The 22,937-nt window shown below is 27.2% G+C and overlaps 1 protein-coding gene across 8 annotated transcripts in view; it reads right to left on the reverse strand.

Moving 5' to 3' along the window:
* The window catches only part of LOC129916474 (sex determination protein fruitless), a 124,684-nt gene that overhangs the window by 21,791 nt on the left and 79,956 nt on the right, over window positions 1-22,937 (reverse strand). For 2 of the 8 annotated variants that reach the window (XM_055996454.1, XM_055996456.1), the window contains exons 2-7: window positions 21,884-22,034; window positions 21,150-21,350; window positions 20,400-21,092; window positions 14,092-14,160; window positions 13,072-13,281; window positions 9,539-9,671 (exon numbers count right to left, since the gene is read on the reverse strand). In XM_055996454.1, coding sequence (XP_055852429.1) covers window positions 9,539-9,671; window positions 13,072-13,281; window positions 14,092-14,160; window positions 20,400-21,092; window positions 21,150-21,350; window positions 21,884-22,034 — 1,457 coding nt within the window. Of the gene's footprint in view, window positions 1-3,128; window positions 3,955-9,538; window positions 9,672-9,885; window positions 12,381-13,071; window positions 13,282-14,091; window positions 14,161-20,399; window positions 21,093-21,149; window positions 21,351-21,883; window positions 22,035-22,937 lie in introns of those variants that run through there. The other 6 variants (XM_055996455.1, XM_055996457.1, XM_055996452.1 and 3 more) reach the window with 5 other exon arrangements.

Raw genomic sequence — 22,937 nt, forward strand, 5'->3', positions numbered from 1 at the left:
CAAATATTCTTTTACATATTGAAGTATTCTATGTCACATATATTTCAATAGGGTGAAAATATTTATATTCCATGAATTATTGCGTTATTAAAATCTGATTTATAAAGAAAGGTGTTTCTTAAGCCGCATTGCTCTAGACTAGATTTCAATAATTTGATTGGCTTGAGTATTCTGTCCAGGTGAAATAAACATTTCAGAAAAGACTCTACAGATTTGGCTATACCGAAGAAACATTGTTTAAAAAACATTACTGAAATATTTCTTATTTGTTAAAGAAATAACTTCAGAAACATTTCAAAACATTTTTCTTCTGGAGCAGTTCTAACATTTTTGTTTGATTATCAGGTGGACCCTTTTTTTCTTTATAGGTATTCGAAATAATTGTTACTCACTTTAACTAATAATTAACAAAGACTAAAAATAAATTTCCATCGCGAATGTGAGATATAAAAACATTTTAGAAACAGTATAAATGTATATGCGAAACCAAGAAAAAACACCATAAAATTTTTTTAAAACATCTCCAAAACGATTACCTACAATTAGTCCGGTTTTTTGTGAATCGTTAACATTTCTGAATTGTTTTCTTGTTATACTCATCGATTTCTTAAAAAGCCATACTGATTAGAGAAAGTGAATAAAAAGATATTTCCGATTGTTTTAGAAACGTTTTTAAACTATATCGGTTAAAAAAATAACGTTATTTCAGTGTTGCTCTGAATACTTTAGCAGTTAAATGCAAAATATAGACAAAAATGACAACATCCACACCACCATCGAATTAATTTCAAATTAATTTTCTTTTTTTTACATAGTAAATTTTCTAAAAAATAAATCTATTTTGACTGTGTAAACAAACAGAACTTGCCTTACTTGATCAGAAAGTTAGATCGTATTCGTAATGTATCATGTAGTATAGGAAAACAAGGTTTTATCATTAGCGTTTTCATTTCGTTCTCTTCTGCGCATCTGTGCAAAATTGCGAAATGGGGTCGTAAGTTTATGACGTTTGATTTGACAAACGTCATAAACTGACTGTGTAAGCAAACAGAACTTGCCTTACTTGATCAGAACGTTAGATCGTATTCGTAATGTATCATGTAGTATAGGGAAATAAGGTTTTATCATTAGCGTTTTCATTTCGTTCTCTTCTGCGCATCTGTGCAAAATTGCGAAATGGGGTCGTAAGTTTATGACGTTTGATTTGACAAACGTCATAAACTGACTGTGTAAGCAAACAGAACTTGCCTTACTTGATCAGAACTTTAGATCGTATTCGTAATGTATCATGTAGTATAGGGAAACAAGGTTTTATCATTAGCGTTTTCATTTCGTTCTCTTCTGCGCGTCTGTGCAAAATTGCGAAATGGGGTCGTAAGTTTATGACGTTTGATTTGACAAAGTCAAAATCAACAACAATTTCTAAAACAAACCACAACAATTTCCAAAACAAATGACAACTATGTACTTCAATAACGCAGATGTCAAAAACTTATGAAGACGGGGTAATTGGTAAAATCTCATCGGTAAATTTTATGTCTAATTTTCCACTTCAGATTCAAGAAAATTTATGTCGATATTTAAATTTCTGATTTTGGATTCTTCTGGAGATTCACATATACATGGATGCGTTCTTTCACACATACTACTTTGTTTGACATTTATCTGAACATTTTTGCTGTTGTTTTTTTTTTGGACACAATTACAAAAATTATGGGAATATAACAGAAAATATGGAAAGGAAATGTAAAACCACAATAATGAACACACCCATTCTGGGCGGAACTACTGTCAGTTCTGTTTGTTAGCTTTATCAAAATCGGTTCCTAAACAGAAATTCAATGCCAATTCCATCGAGATTGAATAATTTGAAATTAGCGTATTTTCCCATAAGGAGTTAAAAGAGATTATGTATAAGCAATTTTTCATTTCTCAGAAACTACAAAAAAAATTGAATATTTTTATGGTTTTAGGTTTTACGCTTCTTTCGACAGTAAATTTAAGGGTCTGTTGGATTTAGAATTCTCTATAGAAAAGAAAATCTTCACGAATAATGGTTGCAAAAACAAGAATTGTGTGTAAAACTAAATTGAAGCACAGTTATGACAATTCAAGATATAAACGAAATTATTTAAACAAAATGTTAGAAACGACAAAGTTATAAAGTTTCCAATTTAATATAATAAAATTTATTACAATTTTTTTATTCACGCAGGTTAAAATAAATGAGTTTTTAATTGTTCAAAATATGTGCTTACTTTAAAGTTATAGAAAAGAAATAGGGTCAATCTCTTTAGTTCCTTTTTTTTCATAGCTAAGTCATTAATACCTTTAGTTTCAATACCTCTGGTTTCACATTTGCATTTAAGTAAAAACGCAACTTCCTCATAACAAGTTACTATGCGCTATTAACTTGAAAATATACATATTTAATGTTGCAGATCAAATAACAAATTTGTCATTTTCGCAAGTTAAGATGCTAACCAATAAATAATAAAAAACCCTCATCAGATTTTATGCAAACAAAACAAATAATTTCTTCTTAAAATCTATCTATTTAAAGGCAATGATTTTTTTTTAAATAAAAATAAAATAGTAACAAAATTAACCAACACCATCGCACTAACTGAAAATAAAAAAAATAAATAATACAAAGAAAAACGTTAAAATAAATACTGCTTTTGATAAATATTAACTTATTTTAAAATAATTTTGGAAGTTATAGATTATTATTGTTAAATTCATTTTGTTTTTTTTTTTTTTTAAGCAAAAAATGATGATCATCAATCACTAACTTTGTCACATTTTCTTACTTACTTACAATTACATATATATATACATACAATTAAAGAATATATTTAAAAAAAATAAATTCACCTAAATGTTAAATTAAAATTTATTTCATAATTTGATTTATATTATGTAATTATTATATTGCCTACGTTTTGTTTTTCTTTTATTTTATATAATAATCTTATTTTCTATATATCATTTTTAAACTTAAGTATTTAAAATTGCTTCTAGGTTATTGTTAATGTTTTTTTTTTTTTTTGTTTAAATACTGTTTACATATACTTAGTTGAACATATCATTTTTTTTTTTGATTTTCTTTATTTATTATTTTATTTTAATAATTTTTGTTGTTGTTTGTTTAATTTACTACATAAAAAATTGATCACATATGTACATAATGACTGAAAAATCTATCTTTAATATCAGCATGTTTTATTTTACAATGGGCTTTCATATTATCTCGACGGGTAAACTTTTGTCCGCAGACCGGACACTCATGACTCTGAGGCCTATGGATGTTGGCGTGATGCCATCGATTGGAAACAATTTTGTTGCAACTAACGCATCGATACAGGGTTGGCAAAGTGCCAGATAATTGTACAAAAAGTGTAGAATAATCAATATTATGATCGCGTCGATTAGATGCTGCTGCTGCAGCCGCCGACGATGATATCGACGACGATGTAGATGATGTTGACGAAGTCAGAGGATGACTTAGATGTTGCTGTTGTTGATGGTGGAGTTGTTGTTGCTGTTGCTGGTAAGCAGCCACAGCAGCATGTTGATGATGCATAACCAAATTTAAATGTTGCTGCTGCAATGATGCTGATGATGCGGAAGATGTTGGTGACATTGCTGTCATTGCACCACCACCGCTACCATCTACTGGTGATGGTTGTGCATTAGGAGATATCCCAATCCCATTGTTGCTAGAGCTATTGCATCCGCTGATGCAATGGTTGCTTGTCAAATTTATGACAGTTGGGGTTGAATCATGGAGTTGGCCATTTGAATTCATAAGGCTACGCCCTACAATCGGCATTGTTGGTATGTTTTGTTGATGGCAACGTAACGCCAAGTGTAGTTGTTGTTTGTTTTTGATTAAATGACAATAATCATTGTTTGTGTCATCGCCATCATCGTCATTCACATCATCATCACCTGTAAACAGTTTGGTTTGGTTTTGCTTGTTATACAAGATTTTTTTTTTGTTTGTTTTTTTTTTTTTTTTGCATGAGAATACAAAATATAGGGAAATTATATTTATCTAGCATTTTGAATTGCATTTGCTATATAATATTCCTAAGAAAAACAAAAATTAAAAAAAAAATCAAAACAAAAAACCATATAAAATTATGACGCGACGTTTTGTTTGTCTATGCGTTTTTTATGTATAATGCATTGAATATAAATTTTGTATATATAAAATTTAAAACAAAAAATTAATAACAAAACCAAAATAGCAAAAAACCAAAATTAACAGGGTAGCAAAAATTTGTTCAAATATTTTTTTGTTTGTTTGGTTTTTTAAGGCGTTGTGTAGGAATATTTTATTTTTGTTTGACTTGCAATTCGTATATATATATACTTTGGGAATATAACAAAACCAAAAGTCTTGAACAAATATGCACAAAAGTGGGATTTTTTTTTTTTTGAAAACTATTAACTCTCACTATAACACTTATTTTATAGGAGTTATTCAATATTTTTTGAAGAAAGAAAATCGGCTTCAAAAAGCTTTGAAGGGCATTTATTTTAAATTCAATTAAACGTATAAAGAAAAATACAGCGTCTAAAAACCGTAAAAATTATTTATAAAATTAAGATATCTGAATAACTCCACTTTAAAATAAATGTTCACGCATAATACTAGGATGCACTATCACACGTAACAGGAAATTCTGTTTAAATTGCATTATGTTTTTTTTTTCGTATATAAATCTGTATAAAAAATTATTCAAAACACAACATAGCCTAAAATTTATTCATCCAAATAGCCTTAAAACTGGCAAATAAAATTTTGAATTTCTCTTTGTATTTTCTTATACAAACTTTATACAGTTTTTTTTTTAACGCTTTCTATAAATTTTAAAACTCTTTTATATTTTTCATATCCAAAAAAAGTTTGTTCACTAATTTAAAATTTAAAAACAAACAAAAATTTTATATATATATATATGTATAATTTAATTAACAACAGACATCTACACTTTAATGTATGTATATATAAATTTATAATGAATATACTTTTAATATTTCAACTAGTGGTTTTTATCTAAGAAATAACAAACTCAAATAATAAAGGTTAAAACTGCTTGTACATACATAATCATCAATTTAAAAAAAAAATTAAAAACAAAATCATGAAAAACAATGTGAAAAACGATCGGGGATAACAAAGTAAAATTTGCAAAAATAAAAAAAAAAAACTCTTAAATATAAATTTAAATAAAAAAAACATACATAAGAAATATAATATAAACATGTTGGTTCATTGTTTGAGTAGTAATTTTTTTTTGGAGATTTGTATATTTGGAAAAGCTTTTTTAGCAAAAAAAAAAAAATTGGTAATGAAAAAACTTAAAAAATAAAAAAGGGTAAATAAATAAAATAAAATTAAATTTTTAAAACTAAAAAATAAAATATTCAAAATTCTTAAAAATAAAATTATTTAAAACAAAAAAAAAAAAATCAAGTTCAACAATAATTTTGTTGCTTGCATTTTGAAAGTATTCAAATAATAAATTGTAAATATTTTGTTTTCTAAAAAAATTTTCATCAGAATCATTGCCTTTAAAATTGAGATTTTTATCTAATCAAATGAAATCACAGTGTGTTCAGTTTAAGTCTTTGAATGTTGCAACCTTAAATTTGTTTATATATTTTTGATTTATATACTAAATCCGGAAACACATATTTTTTTATAAATGTTTTCAATATTATTTATTTCAATTGAAATCTCCAGTTCTTTTTATTTCACCTACTATATCAAGAAAAACTAAAAAAAAAACAACCTTTGCGATATTTTGATGTAAGCATATTTTTTTTAAGTTATTTAGTTTATCCTTACATAAAAAATAAAAAAAGAAATATTTATTGGATTTTTTTTTTGTATTTTGTTTAGAGTTCGTAATATAAATTTAATGTGCGCAGTAACATTATAAGAAAAAAGAATGCAAAAAGAATTACGAAAAGAAGAAGTTTGTTTCAATTAATATTTTTTTAATTCTTTTATTTTAATAATATTAAAAATTAACAACACAATAATTATAATAATTATTTGTAAGTTATACCTACGAGAAAAGCGAGAGATATTATGTACTTTAATATGTTAGTGGTTAAAAAAATTAATGAAAAAAGAAATTACGAACAAAAAATATTTCTTGAAAAATTAAGAGAAAAGTTTTTTAAGTAAAAGTTTAAATAATTTTTTTGTATATTTAAGAAAAAAATTAAGGTGCTTTTTTAAATTTTGATAAGAGAAAGAATTAATAATAAAAAAAAATAAAAATACTTGTTTGTATTCAAAACAAATTATAAAGTTTATATTTAAAAAAAAATTAAAATCAAACCGACAATATGTATTTGTATATGTACGAGTAATTTATTCTTGTTTTATTTACTACAATCTTTATATCTGTAATAGCCGAATTAGATTTTAGATATAAAAAAAAATATTAAATACACCGAAATATATACCTTATATTGATAAATCAACAACAAAACACTTAGTTTAATGCCAATTTTCCAGAAGAAATGAGAGTACAGACATTTATTAATCCATTGATTTTGAGATCAATAGATACTTTCAAAGAAGACAAAAAAAAAAATTAAAATAAAAAAAATAAACAATAAATAATTTAGAAGTTTTTTTAATTACTTATAGAACAATTATTATATTATAAATTCCAATTATGAGTTAAAGTATCGTATACATAATGATTGTGATATATAAGTTGCAACATTAAAGACAAAAGTAGTAAATATTTTTGTTTGTATTATTTTTATGTTAATTTTTTTTTAATTAATAATAAATTATACAAAAACCAAAATAAAAATAATAAAATTAAAATGATTTAAATTATATAGCAGGTTATAAGCCATGATGATAAAAGGAGAGAGAAAAAGAGAGAGAGAGAGAGTGTTGTACGCATTTGTGTATTTTTTTTTTTTAAACTGCACCAATGTGGTGTTAAGCTGGGTTTAATTGTTTAACTTTTCGGGTTTTATTAAAGTATAAAATTTTGTGATTTAGGTTTGGATATATTTCAAGAACAAAATACCAATACTTTTACTCAGAGTATTCATGTTTTTTGGAGAATCAAAATTAATCCGATTTAATTTGTTATAAAACCAGAAATCTTTTTGGAAACGAAAATCAAACAAATTTACATTTCCAAGCACAAGGATAAGAACAACTGAGATATATACTTTTTTTGGATTCATGTTGGGGGTGTTTTTTTTTTATATAACGAAAATATAAATTATTAAAATTAAAAATAAATTAATATATGATGTGTAAGAAGTAAAAAATTAAATAAAATAAAATTCAACAGGAAAATCAAATTCAAAAGAAAATTTAATTAAAAACTAAATTTAAAAATAAAAAAAAATATATATAATAATTATATAAAAATACTTAAGAATAGGATTTTTAAGCCGACTACAAAAAACATACAATTCATATCTTCTAGATCTATATAGTCACAAAAATATATAAAATATATATAATTTCTATACACATGCAGCATGCACATTCTTATAGAAGGAGAGGTGTTGATCTGTTTTATTTTTTGTTCATTTCGAATTATCTATTTTATGTTTTTCTTTAAATTTTTTGTTGTATGTTTATATTTTTTTTTTTGTAAATTTCTTTCTTTTTTTTTTTAAATCGTACTTTTGTTTTAATTATACTTTATTTTGTCAAATTTGTATACTTACATTAATTTATTATTATTTTTAAAAATCATTTTTCTATAAATTATTATTCTATTAATTCTATAGATATAAAAAAAAAATAACAATATAATGTAGGATTATATATGTATATGTATTTATATAAAAAAAGAGAAATAGACGATTATAATAAAAAAAATTTTGCATGCAAATTAATTTAAGAAAAAAAGTATTATTTTATATAGCAAACAAAAGGGAGAACAAGTCAAAACCACCCCGATATTATTACTGTAAAAATGTTTATGTATAAATAGTAAATTAAAGCTTCAGTTTTTTTTTTTATAATAAAAAAAAGATAGATTATTATTTGTATCTTACTAATTGTTATCATACTCTTTGCTTTGTATTTTCTTTTGTTTGATTATTTTTTTTTTATGTACAAAAATAAAAAAAAATTAAAACTAATATAAAAGGTAGGTTACCGAATCTCGAAGTAATCCAAAAGTTCTTAATATTTATAATTTAAACCGATGTTTATGACAATCAAAGTGAAATGCTAAACCAATTCTAAAAGCTAGCTAAATTACTAAAGTGTATTGATTACACTGTCACGTACGTACAATTCTGCGTGTCCCGTACAGACAAATTTACCTTATTTCTGTTCGAATTTTTAATTCTGTCTAAAAGTCATTCACCCTCAAATAAAATTCTGATAAACTCTATTAAGAGATAAATAAACGCACGTCACGTGCAGACAACCCTCTGCCCCAGAGTAGAGAAGCAATTTTTAAACTCAAAAGTCTTATCGAATACCAATGAATGAAGCCAACTCATGAGTTCTTCAGAGGCCATACTTTGTCGTAAAATCGATTTCTTCAAAAAACTAACCCAGGTCATGATTCTATTATCTAAAAGAAAAATTGTTTTGAATCTATCTCAAAAAATAAACTCAAAACATGGAATTTAAAAAATTTCTAACTTTGATAAATCAGGAATAAAATGAAGAGATTGAGTTATTAAAAATTGAAATTTCAATTTTAATCAATTATCAATTGATGATTGACAATCATAAAAAACCTGATTATCTCTTAAATAATAATAAATTTATTTAATTTGATTAATTTAGTGGTTTGTTCCACTTTTTTTTTTATTACTTTGAAGATATTGTAGTGATTTAAAAAAAAACAATAGGTAAGTGTAGAGATCCATGGAAATGAAAAAAAGTACCTTGCTCTTTTTTCTAAAAATATTATGTGGGATCAGAGAATAGAAAATAACCGATGTGATAGAAATGCAAATATTTTGTATAATAACACACATCTTCTCAATTTTCTGTTAAATAATAAAATTTCATAAATAAAACCTACATATAAAATCAATAGAAATAACCTTATCAGAAATTAATCAAATAACCATTTCACTTTGATTGTCGTTAATATTTCGATTACTTCTTTTTCATTATCGTGCTTAATTCGTTCAATCAATTTTATTCTATTCACATTTAACCAAATTTATTTTTGCTCGCGGCGATTTTACAAAAAATTAAATAAAAAAAAAATGAATACGTACACAAACAAAATTTGCTATTTTACGATTTTTTTTTAGAAAAAAAAAAAAATGTATAAAACTAAAAATCATTTGAAATTTTCTACCTTAAATCTAAAAAAAGGTTATATTATGTATTTATATAGAATATTCTTGCACACTAAATATGCTTTAAAAAAAAAAATAAATACTAATAAAGAAAAAAAATCTAGTATGAATATTATTGTTTTAATTTTTAATTAAAAAAAAAAATATATTTACGGTTAACTAGAAAAAATAAATTAAATTGTATTAATGTACTCACCATCAATGTTATCAGATTGATCCAATTGCATTTGTTTGACATCATTTTGGTCCTCTCTGATGGAATCTGATTGAAGGCCATGCGAAGATAATAAATTAGACATATCCTCAGGATGTAATTTCATACCTCCAGACTATAAAAATTGCACGCAGCATAAATGTGGAATTTTAAAAATTATGTTTTTGTTATTTTTTTTTTTGTTATATATGTGTTTGAGGGTTTTGAGTTTAAGGGGAAAAAAAAAATAAATAATATGCCTGGATTTCCATTCAAATGAATAGTTCGATGGTTCCAATATTTAAAAAAAATATACCTAAATAAAAACTGTTTATATTATATATACAAAATAAAAACAGTGAAATAAAATGGGGAAGTACTGAATATTAAAATCTTATTTAAAAAAAAGTCTCTTGCATATCTCTTTCTACCCATAAAGTGCAAGTGATAAAGCAACCCAGACACGTCAATATCAGTCCTTGGCATGAGACCAATGTGAACACGGGCCATAGCGAAGCTTCCGAATCTGTCAACATCAAAAGTAACAACCACTACTTTACTGACATAGACTAACAAAAGGTTGTTCAATTATCTTATGAATTCGTAAACTTATGGTTGCCAGCCATGTTGTTTTTTTTTTTTTCAGAAAAGCTTGATTTAAGTTGCTATAACGAGAATATGTCAGTTTCATCAAAGTAGAAACGTTGGCGTTTATGACTATTTGCATTTTGTATTAGGTATTTTGAACAAGAATATTAGAGACATGAATGAATAAAACACGTATCTAACTGAATTATGTTCTGTAGGGTGGGTCAAAAAAATCGAAATTCTTTTTCAGTGAAATTCTTTTTCAGTGAATTAGAAAATTTTGAAAAGTAAAAAAAGTTTTTATATTTTTGTTTAACTTTGATCTCGAATATCTTTCAAATGGTTAGATTAATAAAAAAAGTCAATAAGACCTTTTTTGTGGAGCAATGTGTTTCCTACAAGAATATGTCATGCCCGTTTGATTATTATAATTTTTCAATTTGTTACAAAATTAAGAACAAAAAACGAATTTTTAAAGATTTTCTCGATTTTTGGACCTCAAATATCTACTAAACGGTTAGATAATTCAAAAAAGTGTATTTAACCTTTTTTTGTAGGGCGTTCAATTTTCTACAAGAATATGTAAAAAAATAGGCTAAAAAGTCAATTAATAAGAAAATATTTTTTTTTTGGTAGAAGCTTGATGTAAAAATGGAAAATTGAAAAGCGGAGGACCTTCCTATTAAGATAAAGAGCTCATATTTAGTAAGTTTATTCTAGAGGTGTCTAGAAATCGAGTTTTCGAAGTACCAAATCAAAAGAACGAATTTCCATTTTTTGACCCACCCTAATGTTCTGTCAAAGTAACCACAGATTTTTGTGCCTCTTTCTGTTTTTCTTAATTTTACGCTACATAGTAAGGAATTAAGTTATATTCAAAGTTCACTATTTCACCTAGTCTAGTCGTAACTTTTTGTGTCTATAAAAAAAAGTCTTTGGATTCTAAAGAAAAAACTTTAAGATCAATTAATTTGAAAATAATTATATTTCACTTCAATAAACTTTTTTAAACATTTAAAAATAATAAAAATTAATAAGTAATAATTCAAACAATAATATTGTAATTATTGTATTTTTGTACACAAAATTACAAAAATGCATTATACATATTTGATTTTATATCTCTCGCTTAATCCAAATTAATAACACAACCAATATTAGGACTTTTTTCTTCGCTTTCGCTTTTAATTTTATCTTTTGGTAGATTAGTAATAGTATCTTTTTGCACAATCCCTCCTTCTCCACCACCATCATCATCCTTGGACACTTTTATAGATGTCGACGAAGTTGTTGACAAACCATCAATTGCTTCTTTTTGTTGTCGTTTCTCATCAACATCTTGCAATTCTCTCTCATGACACAAACGATGCGATTTACATTTATTATGATGATTGACAATTTCCAATCGAAAATTCGAATTGCCTTCGACAAATGATGTTCGAATATCTGGTATGTCATTGGACCATTTTCGACAGAATTTACAAAACATTGTATTTGCTGTTTCGTCATATTGCAACCAATCAAATTGATACAACCAATTCGACCGGAATCGGCCACTTTTTCGTGAAGTTGTTGCTGTTGGTGCTGGCAGAGGTGCTGGAATAGGATGTGCATGATTGTTGCTAGGAATCGATTGTTGATGCATTGGCATGCTTGTCATACTACCCCCACTCATCATATAAGGGTAGTTTGATGGAGTTTTTGGTAAGTTTGTGGAATACAAAATACTATCTGTGGCACTTGTTGCTGATGGACAGGGTAAATGTTGCTGATGATCTCTGTGACGTAGATAGCATCGCAATGTAGGTTCTGTATCTCGTGGCGAGATAGTAGTTGCGTCAGGTGGCAACCATGTTTTAAGATTATGTTTTTGTTGTTGTTGGTGTTGCTGATGTTGTTGTTGCTGTTGTTGCTGTTCGAATTCTTTTAATTGACTTTGGAAATGTTGCATATCACTAACAACATGTGTCTGCTGTTGAGGATTATAGAAATGCTGTTCTTGTGACGGAGATGAATGTTGTTGCTGTTGGTGCAGATGGTACATTTGGGAGGGGGAATGATGAGAATATCTTGACTGATGATAGTAATATGGAGACGAAGATGATTGTTGGGTGGACAGCTGTGAATGTGGTATAGGACCTGATGACGGTTGTATATGAGACTGATGTTGAGTTGCCGATAATGTTGCTGATGTTGTCAACATTGTTATCGATGGAATTATTATATCAAGTCGAGGATTATCGAGAATAACAGTTTTCTGTATTTTAATTTTTTTGTTTTGTATTGCCGAGATTGTTTTGAATTTATATATTTAAAGAAAAGAAAAAAACAATAAAAGAAAAAATAACTTAGAAAAGAATAAATGAATTAAAAAAAAAATAACATAAGAAGGGGAAGGATTTTAATTTAATTTTTTAATTTTAATTTTAAAATTTTAAATAAATTTGCAAATTAAAGAAAAAAATATTTAAAAAAAAAGTACAAAAAACATAAATTACATTCACAAAACTAAACTAGACAAACATTGATTTTTTTTTGTTTAGATTTTTTCTTTTTCTCGGTCGATTTACAACTTTTACATGCACAATGTCTATCTCAATAATCCTTCGCCTTCTGATATATTTTTTTTTTCAAATTCTTTATTTAAGTTATTTTTTTTTATTATTTCCAATTCACAGTCTGTATAATTTAAATTTATGTTAGAAAAAAAAAAGATTATAAAATAAAACCAAACAAAAAATAATTAAAAAAGGGATAAAACAATATTGGAACCATCGAACCCGGTCCAAAGAAAAAACCTTAACAAAACTAAAGGGTATTTTTTTTCTATAGTTTTTTTTTTTTTATAATTTAAGAAAAAAAACAAAAATAAATTTTACTTTATATAGAGGGATAGTAGTTTGTTTGAAGACAAAAAATAAAATAGCTTAAATGAACAATCAACTTACCGGCAACAATTCAGGGGGTAATGATGCATGATGTTGCTGTTGTTGTTGCTGAGCATCTATTAGTTCCTGTTTAATACTTAGCGATTGACTGAGACCAACTCCTTGACTTCCTGATAAAGGGGAGTCACGACGACCACCCGTCTCCTCTGATTCTGAATTGTTTCCTGTTTTTGGCGCGGGACTCGATTTATAATTACTATGGGAGGATGCCTGAAACAGAGAGAGAGAGAGAGAGAGAGAATTGACATTTAATTATTATATTCTTCAATTTTCTAAATTTGTGGGTTATAGATATTTAGAAATTTGTAATTAAGTTTTTATGTGGATTTTTTAATGTTTTGTCTTCGAAAAAAGGGTTTGGGTTGTATTAATAAAATTTCAATTTACTATAAGCCATTCGATAATTGCCTACCATTTCAAATATACATACATATGTATAATTAAAGTTCGAAGAGGGGTTTGTGGGTTAGGGTTTAAATCATTATTTTTATCGCTAATTGCATGGAAATTTGTTTGAAATATAATTAGCAGATACTTTTTTGGATTTAATTGCAATTGATTATTGTCGTTATTAAAGTTGAGGGACACCCATGTTTCTATTAAATACGCGTTTAATGAAAAGAGGGGTGCAATTAACAATTATTATAAATTAAAAGGTGTTTGATCTTTTCAATTAAATTGTGGGGTTGATATGGAAATTTAGAAATAAAAACAAAAGAAAGAGGAACGAAAAATAAAATTTTAAGAATAAAAGATGTTTAAGAAATATTGATCCCTCAAGAAAAACCACAAATGATTTTGATAAGGTTTTAAACTTCTCATTTATTAAAATTGCTATATTTTATGCCTTATAAATTGAGAAAAGTTAGAAGTTTTAAAATATTTATGATTAAATTATAACATTACTTAATTTCCTTTTTTTTACATAATAAATTAAGATATTTAAAATTTTGAAAAAAAAAATATTTACTTATTTTTAACATTAAACCTTTTTTTTAGGTAAAAATATGTATAGATTACCTTAAGCAATGTTATAAAAAGCCTCGAAGCCTGCTGTAATTCAGCTGGCACATCATCCGGTTTTGATGACTTGAAAAAGGAAGAAAATAATAAAAAAAAAGTTGTAGTATTTTTTTGATGATTTGATATGAGCAAGGAGTATTTTGTTTAAAATATAAAAAAAAAATAAATAGAAAGAGTGTATGATTTATAAAAAAAGAAATAAATAAATGAAATAAGATGTGGTTGATTTGAGATGAAGATTAATATGTTTATATTTTGTAGTTAATTTAGGTTAGCTTGGTTTTTAATAAGATTTTGAATTCTTAGTAGGGTAGGAATTATTTTATTAAAACAAATCTTAATTTAAACAATGCCAGCATAAGAAGCAAGAATTTAAAATCTTCAAATTGGTTCTGAATTTGTATTTTAAGGTTAAGCTCTAAATTAAATTCAATATAAATTAAGAATTAGCATTTTTTTATGTTCAAAATTTTTACGTAATTCTAAGGTCTTTTAGGTAAATATTTGAAACTCAATTTTGATGTACCTATTTAAACTTTTTTACTGCGGAAAATTGAGTCCATAGCTTTTTTTTAAACATGCTGACTAAAAAGTATTGAGATTCAGCGATTTTTACTTTTTTTTAAATACTTTTTACTTAAGTAATTCTACACAAGAAATATTATGAAATCGTTATCTGGATTTGTATTAAGACTGTTATAAAAACAATTGTTCTTGATTCAGTGCAATAAAGTTAATGGTATCTAAAAAAGCTTAATTCATTGGTTGAAATCATGCTCAAGACCATACAAAATAGTAGTTTCCTAGCCGTCCATTCAGAAACGATGTTTTTTTATACCTACTTTAAATGTATGTATAAAAATGAGAGGTAATAGATTTTTCATTAAGACGCTCAACTAATTACTTCACACCTAATCATATGACAAAAAATCATGAGCAGCCCATCAAAAAACAATTTATCACAGGGAACATTTCATCAATATGAAAAATAAGAACAACAATCACAAAAGAGTGGCTTCCTAAAAGCAGAACATTGAAACAAATTGAAATAAAAAATGAATTTGTTCCACTCGAACCTCGTGATGACTTTTCCCATGATGAGTTGTCCTATGATGATATGTGCTGTGATATTTTATGTTTATCCTGTTTCTCTCAGTGTTACATCGTGGACGAATTGTTCTTTGCCTTTTCAAGCACTCAAAGTTCCTTGAACTTACGTTGGATCATTTCTTGTACATAAAGGTATGATATTGGTAATGGAGTTGCTTTTACTGTCTTGGTATATACTTTTTTTTTTGAGACCTTATAAATCGGAAAATTTCAGAAATCATTTTTAACAAGAAACCAATGAATCGATATTAATGTTTATATCTTTTTATTGCATTCTACTTGTTTCAACAAAAGTTTTTCAGCAGAAATACGAAACGAACTAAAAATCTAGCGAGTTCGATGATTTCAGTTATTTCCTTAAATTATGAATATCAAAATGAATATCGAATATCCTAACAAAATTTGAACTGTATTAAAAAAAGACAAGTTCTACTTGCAATATTGTTTGACCAAAGATACAATGCAATGTAATGTGACAAAAGTGACAAAAAGTCTTTAGTTCTTTATACTATTTTGTATCAATTTAATTTTCATTGTTTTATTCATTCAGTTCTTTATTTTTCAAAAGCATTTGAAAATTTTCAAAATGTCTGTAATCTTAGATGCTTTGGCAAAGTAGATGAAATTTTAACAATGCGAGATTTAAATGTCTGGTTTCTTTAGTATTAAATTTTTATGGTATTAAATAGTTACATAGCAACGAATAAAATATGCAGAACACTCTTCCAGGTGTCTATCTTCTAAACTCAAATAATCTTGAGCTATTAATCATTTCTAAAATGAGATTGTTTACTTTGCAAAAATGAAAGTAATTATTTCGCAGAACATTATACAGAATCTTCACTTGTTAACATAAGGAAATAGAAAACTACAAACATTGAATCAAAATTTGGTCACACCTTCAACAGCAAATATTTGACTAACATTTGGAAAATATATTATATATTTGTTTAATTTATTTTTTACTATTCACTTTTATAACCGCTCTAATAATTTTATTAGATGTTTAAAATGAAACTGCGAGTGAATCAGAATGTATTGTTATGCAATTTATTTAAATGTTTGTCAATAAAACTGTATGTTTTGCATTAATTTATAAAGTGTCAAGTGAAAGTAACCAACCTTTATCACATGTTTTAAGTTATTAATTTATTATTATCTTGGCTTATCTAATTTCTATCTATCCAACTATATAAACAAACTTTAAATATATGTTCATAAACACATACCCCACCTACCTACTAGTTACCAATAATGCCTGAACTATATATAATTGACTTGAATTAAATTGGCTATTTTATTGGCGCTGTTATAAATGTTCAAAATTAATTTAAGCAATGATCTATTTGATTTAAATATTTTCCATATCAACAGCCAAAAGGAAAATATTTACTTTGGTGTCAGAGTTCAATAAATAATAAATTGATAGGTACACGATGTATATAATACTGCTGTTGCAATTATTGCAGCAGCTTGTCTGGTCGATGCTATATGGACTGGGACACTGGCACTTTGCATTTGCAACATTATTGAAATCGATTTGTCGGCAATAATTCGAAATTCGTATTTGAAATGTTTGTTTCGATACAAAAAAAAAAAAAAAATAAATAAATGTTGTTTGTTGATTGTCGATTATTTAGTTTGAATATAATTTTTGTTTAAGTATTTTCAGTTTATAGTAAATATTTTTGTTATTTAATTAAATGAAATGAAATACATGTTATCAGATTATTTAGATAATTAGATAAAGTTGTTGCTTTTTTTATTTGCAAAAATATTTATGATAATTTATGAATTCTAAAAAAAGGTTGGTTATAGATAATAGGGAAAGATGGATGATTTTGTTCGTATGGTAACGATTTAGTGCAAACATGAGAACTAAGATTTTTATTATGGTTTCTGCCGTTTCTGGGCAAAAAAAAAACGGAATCTGATATTAAATTAATTTTGTTTTTCTTAAAACTTTTTGGTTAGACATGTTTCCAAAAACACTTGTTTTAGAAAAAAGATTCCAAAAATATTTAATTAAAATGAGGCAAATATGTATCTGAGTGAAAGTTCATGAAAAAGTGATTTTTCGATTTGAGCCTTTTTCAAACTCGTTGTGCCTTTGTACTTTTTAATAATAAATATAAAACTTTAACCTACTGCCTTTAACTAAAGAAAACGTTCAGCAAGAAACAAGTCAGTAGAAATATTTATAGGAAATTTTTAAATAATTTATTTTATTTTCCTTTATCCAAAGCCATCAAAATAACAATTTCACACAAAGGCTTATTTTTATTCATGTAAATATAATTTAACTTTGAAATATTGATTGCATATTGAAAGACTCAATCAATCGTAAATAAAACAAAAAAGGACATTTCTTTTTTTTCATTTCCCCATTGCAGTAATTTTTAAAACAACAATTGATGTCAGATTGTTTTGAATTTAAAATTCCAATGAAATATTAAGCTCTGTAATAATTCCATATGATTTAAATAATACAAAAAAAAAAAAAAAAAATACACATAAACAAATATGACGATATGATGACAGACCAAATGAAATCATAAAAATGTAAAACTCATTCTAGAGAGATTCATATAATAAAAAAAAAACATTGCATTTGGGCATTTTGATTGCATTTTTTCGTTTGCAAATCGATTTTTATATTTTGTATTGTCAGCTTCATATTACAGATCTAAAAACTCAATTAATATTCACAACAATCCAATAATATTCTTATAGATTGAACAAAACAATATTTTTTTCTCAATTAAATTTACAACAAGGTATATTGTGTTGTGAAATGTATTATTTGCTTTATTTAGTGATAACAGGATTTTTTAGTTTTAGGCATTTTGTTTCAAAAAACACATTGAGAGTTTATATGAAAACGAAAGAAGGATTTTTTATGTTGAAAAGGGCTCATTTCAAAAACTATCCAAAGATTTTTGAAAACTAAAAATTGTCACATAGTTTGTTAATATATCAAAAACCAATATTCCTATATTCATATATCAAGTGCTTAAGTGTTTTTTTTAATGTTGCAATTAAATATAGAAAAAAACCACAAATTATTTTAAATCAATTTGAAAATATATTCAAAATTTACATAAATCGAAAGTTTAGTAACACTTTACTTAGTTTTAGCAAATAATACGAAACAGCAAATTAAACATCCCTGCCACGGTCGAAGAGGCACACAATATTTTTGCTGTCAACATTCAATACCCAGCATATCCTGCCGGGCTATCTAAAGCACTTCATTCAGGACTCCACATGTAGGTACATCAGATTGTTGATGATGATAGTTGTCTAAATTTTGAAATTCTGGATGAATGATTTATTATGCTAATTGTTATGTAAAAGCTATACCAAAAAGGGGGACATTACGTTACGGAAAAACTCCCAAAAGTATTCAATGATTTGTGTATTAAGTGGTGGTTAATGGAGGCTTATTTTGATGAGGTTAATATAGTGTTTGATGTTTATGATATATCTAATAGCAAGGGTATAAATAGTCAAATAATGTCAACTAAAACTAAACACCAGTCTTTACCACAGATAAATAAGTATTTTCTACAACTGTTAGCTGAATTATATTTAATATTTGATTTTTAGTCATGATAAAATGTTACCAAAGTAATTAGAAAATAATATTTAATGCAAATTAACGATGCTTAATTTTCTATTTGAAATTTGCATCATTTAGTGTTTACTAGTGTTATTATTATTTAAATAACAAACAATAATATTTACTTTGAGTTTAGAAGTGGATCTAAATGGGTTTTTAGAAAATCAATGCATGGTGTAAGTACTTAAGTATATTAGTAAATAATATAAATGAGCAGTGTTTTTGTTTTAATAATTTGAATGAACAAGTCTGAATGAAAACATGATCTTATTAGATAATTATATGCGTAATTCGATGAAACATCGGTGATTAAAGTTAGAACTAGGCTTCAGTTCTTGAAATTGCACTTCCCGAAAAAACCTCTAATTTTTACCCACTCATTGTGTCTACGCCGCATCTGTTAAGACTTTCAGAGTCAAGAAGACGGTTCAATGATGAGTTTTATAGATTTTATAGCCACAGCGAATTAGCCGAAAGCTTGGATTATAGCAGATAATGCCCACATACCAGTTCAACAACGTTGACAACGTGAGAATAACTTCAACCAAATAGATGTGAGCATTGATCAACTAGAGATATCTAGCTGGGAACTCAAGTAACCAATATTAGAAGTTTCTGTTGACAACACTGGAGAAGCATTAATGGGAAAGGGCAAAGCAGTAATACTTGCATCTCATTTCGAAGGATATTTCACACCAAACCCATTTGACGATCCTATCTTCCTACATCAAATCAGAGATCTAATGGACTTTGGTGCCAAACATGGATACAGGAAGATTCAGCGACACCATTACTGCAAATGATTTTCCTGAAGACTTCAAGCGAGAAATCAAAAAGATGATAGATTACCCAACTTGGCCTTAAAGCTTCCTCATAAAGTGATGATTATTAAACCATCATTTTTTACAGCATCTTCCCGCAAAAAGAGAAAAATGCAAAAAAAAAATGGCTGTGAAACGTTTACAAAATATGATTTCCAACTACAGGCTAATATCTTCCTTTAACAACCGCTTCTGTAAGAACTGATACTCATAAAGATCAAGAAGCTTAGCAGACATGGCGTTTGGCATTCGTAAAAAACTTTCAACTCTACTTCCTTTTTTGACGTTCGTCAGTTAATCAACTCTCATGTCTTACGTCCATCAAATCACCGTGTCTTGCTAATACAGCATTTTATTTTTTTCTGAAAACTTCTCCTGAAACTAAAAAGTACAATACCTAAATAGAAAAGTTTATCACAACAGGACTGGCTGAACGCTCAAAACAAGGACCACTTCTGTACAACATTTTTATCACCAAATGAATATGAGATTATTGGTTAGTTTCAGCCGAAGCAGAAAATGGAAAATTTCAGCAGAAATTGGAGAATCGGTCCAGAAATTGGTAATTTTTGTGGAAATTGGTATGCGCTATACCGAAACTGGTAAAGTTAATAAGTTGGCTAAGATAAGTAGAAGTTACATTTACTATTAATTTGGTTAAATCTCCCTACCTGACAATGGCTCAAAATCTTACTATTAAATTACTTAACTTAAATAAAATTTTTCTTAAATTCTAAAATTTATTAACTTACCTGAGAGTCCTGAGTGTAATGCCTGTCCTGTACATTTGCGTTATGCGTCGAGGTTAACGAATTATCACAGTTGGATGAGTTCTTACGTCTTCTCTTATTACTACTAATATTATGATCTACCGGAGTGGTAGACATTTCTCTATCACGATCTCTATCTTTACTATAGTCTAGCTGCATTATTTCATCACGACTGTCTGCCCTTTCTCGCTCCCTTTCATTGATGATAACACCACCAGCACTATTGCTGCCACTGCCTGCAATTGTTGGTGTTAAACTACCACTTTCACCACCACCTCCACCGCCGCTGCCAGGTCCAACGCTAGGAGATCGTTCGCTTAAACATAAAGCCGAAGCTGTGGCCGATTGTAGGCTTGCATTTACGACACTACTATTGCCAACAATGGTAGTAGCACTGCTGCCACTGCTACCTTCACGGTTACCAACAACACCACCACCACTTAAACTACTACTACTGCGATGATGTAATTCACGTTCACGTTCACGATCACGTTCACGTTCTCGTTCACGTTCGCGATCGCGATCACCTTCACGATCTCGCTCTCGTTCCCGTTCTCGTTCACGTTCTCTTTCTCGTGATTCACGGTTATTAGAGGGCGATGTCGTGTCCGTATCTCTCATCCTGTCACAACTGGTTTGATAGTTTAAATTTGTGTTGTCTGTTAATCCTCGAACCTGTAATTAAAATTCATGTTAAATGTATGTTATGTTATTTACACCATTCGATTTTACCTGTAAGCTCTCAGCTGTTTTTAAAAACGCAGCCAAAGAACTTTGACCAACGTTCACTTCGCCTTTGTACATAAAATCGAGAAGTGATCTTATCTCTGAGTATCTGACATCTTTTAGAAAAATTATGGGATGTGGGTGGTGATTTTGCAGGAAAATTGTTTCGAAATATGGGCTGCATGCTGATAGAATTGTCTGATGCGCCTAAAATTAGATAATAAAAAAAAAAAACATGAATTTTTGTTTGCATTTTATTAAATATTTTGAAAGAAGAAAAATGACAAATTGCCACGTTCTTCTATGCAGGTGAAGACGTAAAAACAAAATACACAATTGTGTAAGACTATAAGGAATGACAAATTTCTCTCACGTATTTAATTTTTACTGCAGCCTTTTAGGCTAAACGGAGTCGTTTATCCTATACAAAGGATATAAAACTATCAAGCTACGTGGAATGGGATTTGTAATATTAAAATAAATTGTCACACAATTCCATCTGTTTCCTTGAGTGTTCTGTTTTGGTCTTACGTGCGGAATTTATTTAACGATAAAGGAACTTTTTGGGCGTCTTGACAACTACTATGAGTTGAGAATGTAATAAGTTACTTTTAAGGTAGAATATTTCTATGCAAATTAGAGAAATGATGGAATATGTTTCCAAATTTAATAAATTTATAGCTGCTGTTTTGAAAATTCCTTTAAGTATGCAATACTTTTTCTTTTTTTTTGGTTATTACCTTTACGGTTTCACCGTCACAGGCCAATGTGACATCGCATAACGCCTCCCTCTGCAGCAGGGAGGTCAGCACACCAGTAAGATTAGACGGATGATTGTTCCAGCGTAGACAGAATTGCTGGTCCATAATAGCTCCTTGGTCAGTGTTGTACCTGTAAAAGAAAAACAATAAAAAGTTTAGAAAAGATTCATTTTTAAAATAAATGTTTTACAAAATAGTATTTAGTAGGTATTTAAGATAGTGTAAGGTTTATTTAAGTTCAACTTAAAACGTTTAGTATAATTTTATTTAAATGTAGCATTTTAAACTTTTTTGTACTCAATAAAAACAAAAAATAAAATGAATTTGCATACTTATAGGATATATGCTGGTCTATAACATTACGCAGTTTCCATTTCAAATGGTTATTTTACTCTTAAGGTTTTATGATGTAACTTTGTCTACATTCTATAGAAATAGAATTTACTTTACATCTAATCACTTCGATATTAAACTCTGTGACTGGAATTATTAATTTTTACATAGAGCATACATTTTCATGTTCATGTTCCAAATCAATTTTGTTGGAATAAAGTTATTCCTGACTAGACATTGAGTAAATAGTTTCTAATCTGCATGTACGTCTTATTGCTCTCGTATATGTACATATGTGGATTTTTGAATACTAAGCTAAATTTTGATGAATAGTTCCTTGCTATTCAATGTCAAAACAGTTTGTAAAATGATTGATTTGAAATAGAAACTATAAAACATCATTAATGCGAAATATTGGGTTATGAAAAAATTTGCATTGAAAATAAAATTTTTATTGCAAACAAAAAACTTATTAGATTTTTCGACATCAAATTTAAATTTTTTTGATGTTTTTAAAAATATGTAAATCGTCGAAAACGAAAACGGCTAACTCAACTTTAAAGTTCTGAAAAAAATATTGAAATTAAAGATTACTAATTTTTGTACTTAATTATAAAAAGTACAAAATTATTCGTAGGACTAAATACTACTAAGTGTTTATGAATTGATAAGATTCGAAAGCTTCTTGTATTGATAATCA

Source organism: Episyrphus balteatus, chromosome 3 (assembly GCF_945859705.1).
Source record: "Episyrphus balteatus chromosome 3, idEpiBalt1.1, whole genome shotgun sequence".
Lineage (NCBI taxonomy): Eukaryota > Metazoa > Arthropoda > Insecta > Diptera > Syrphidae > Episyrphus > Episyrphus balteatus.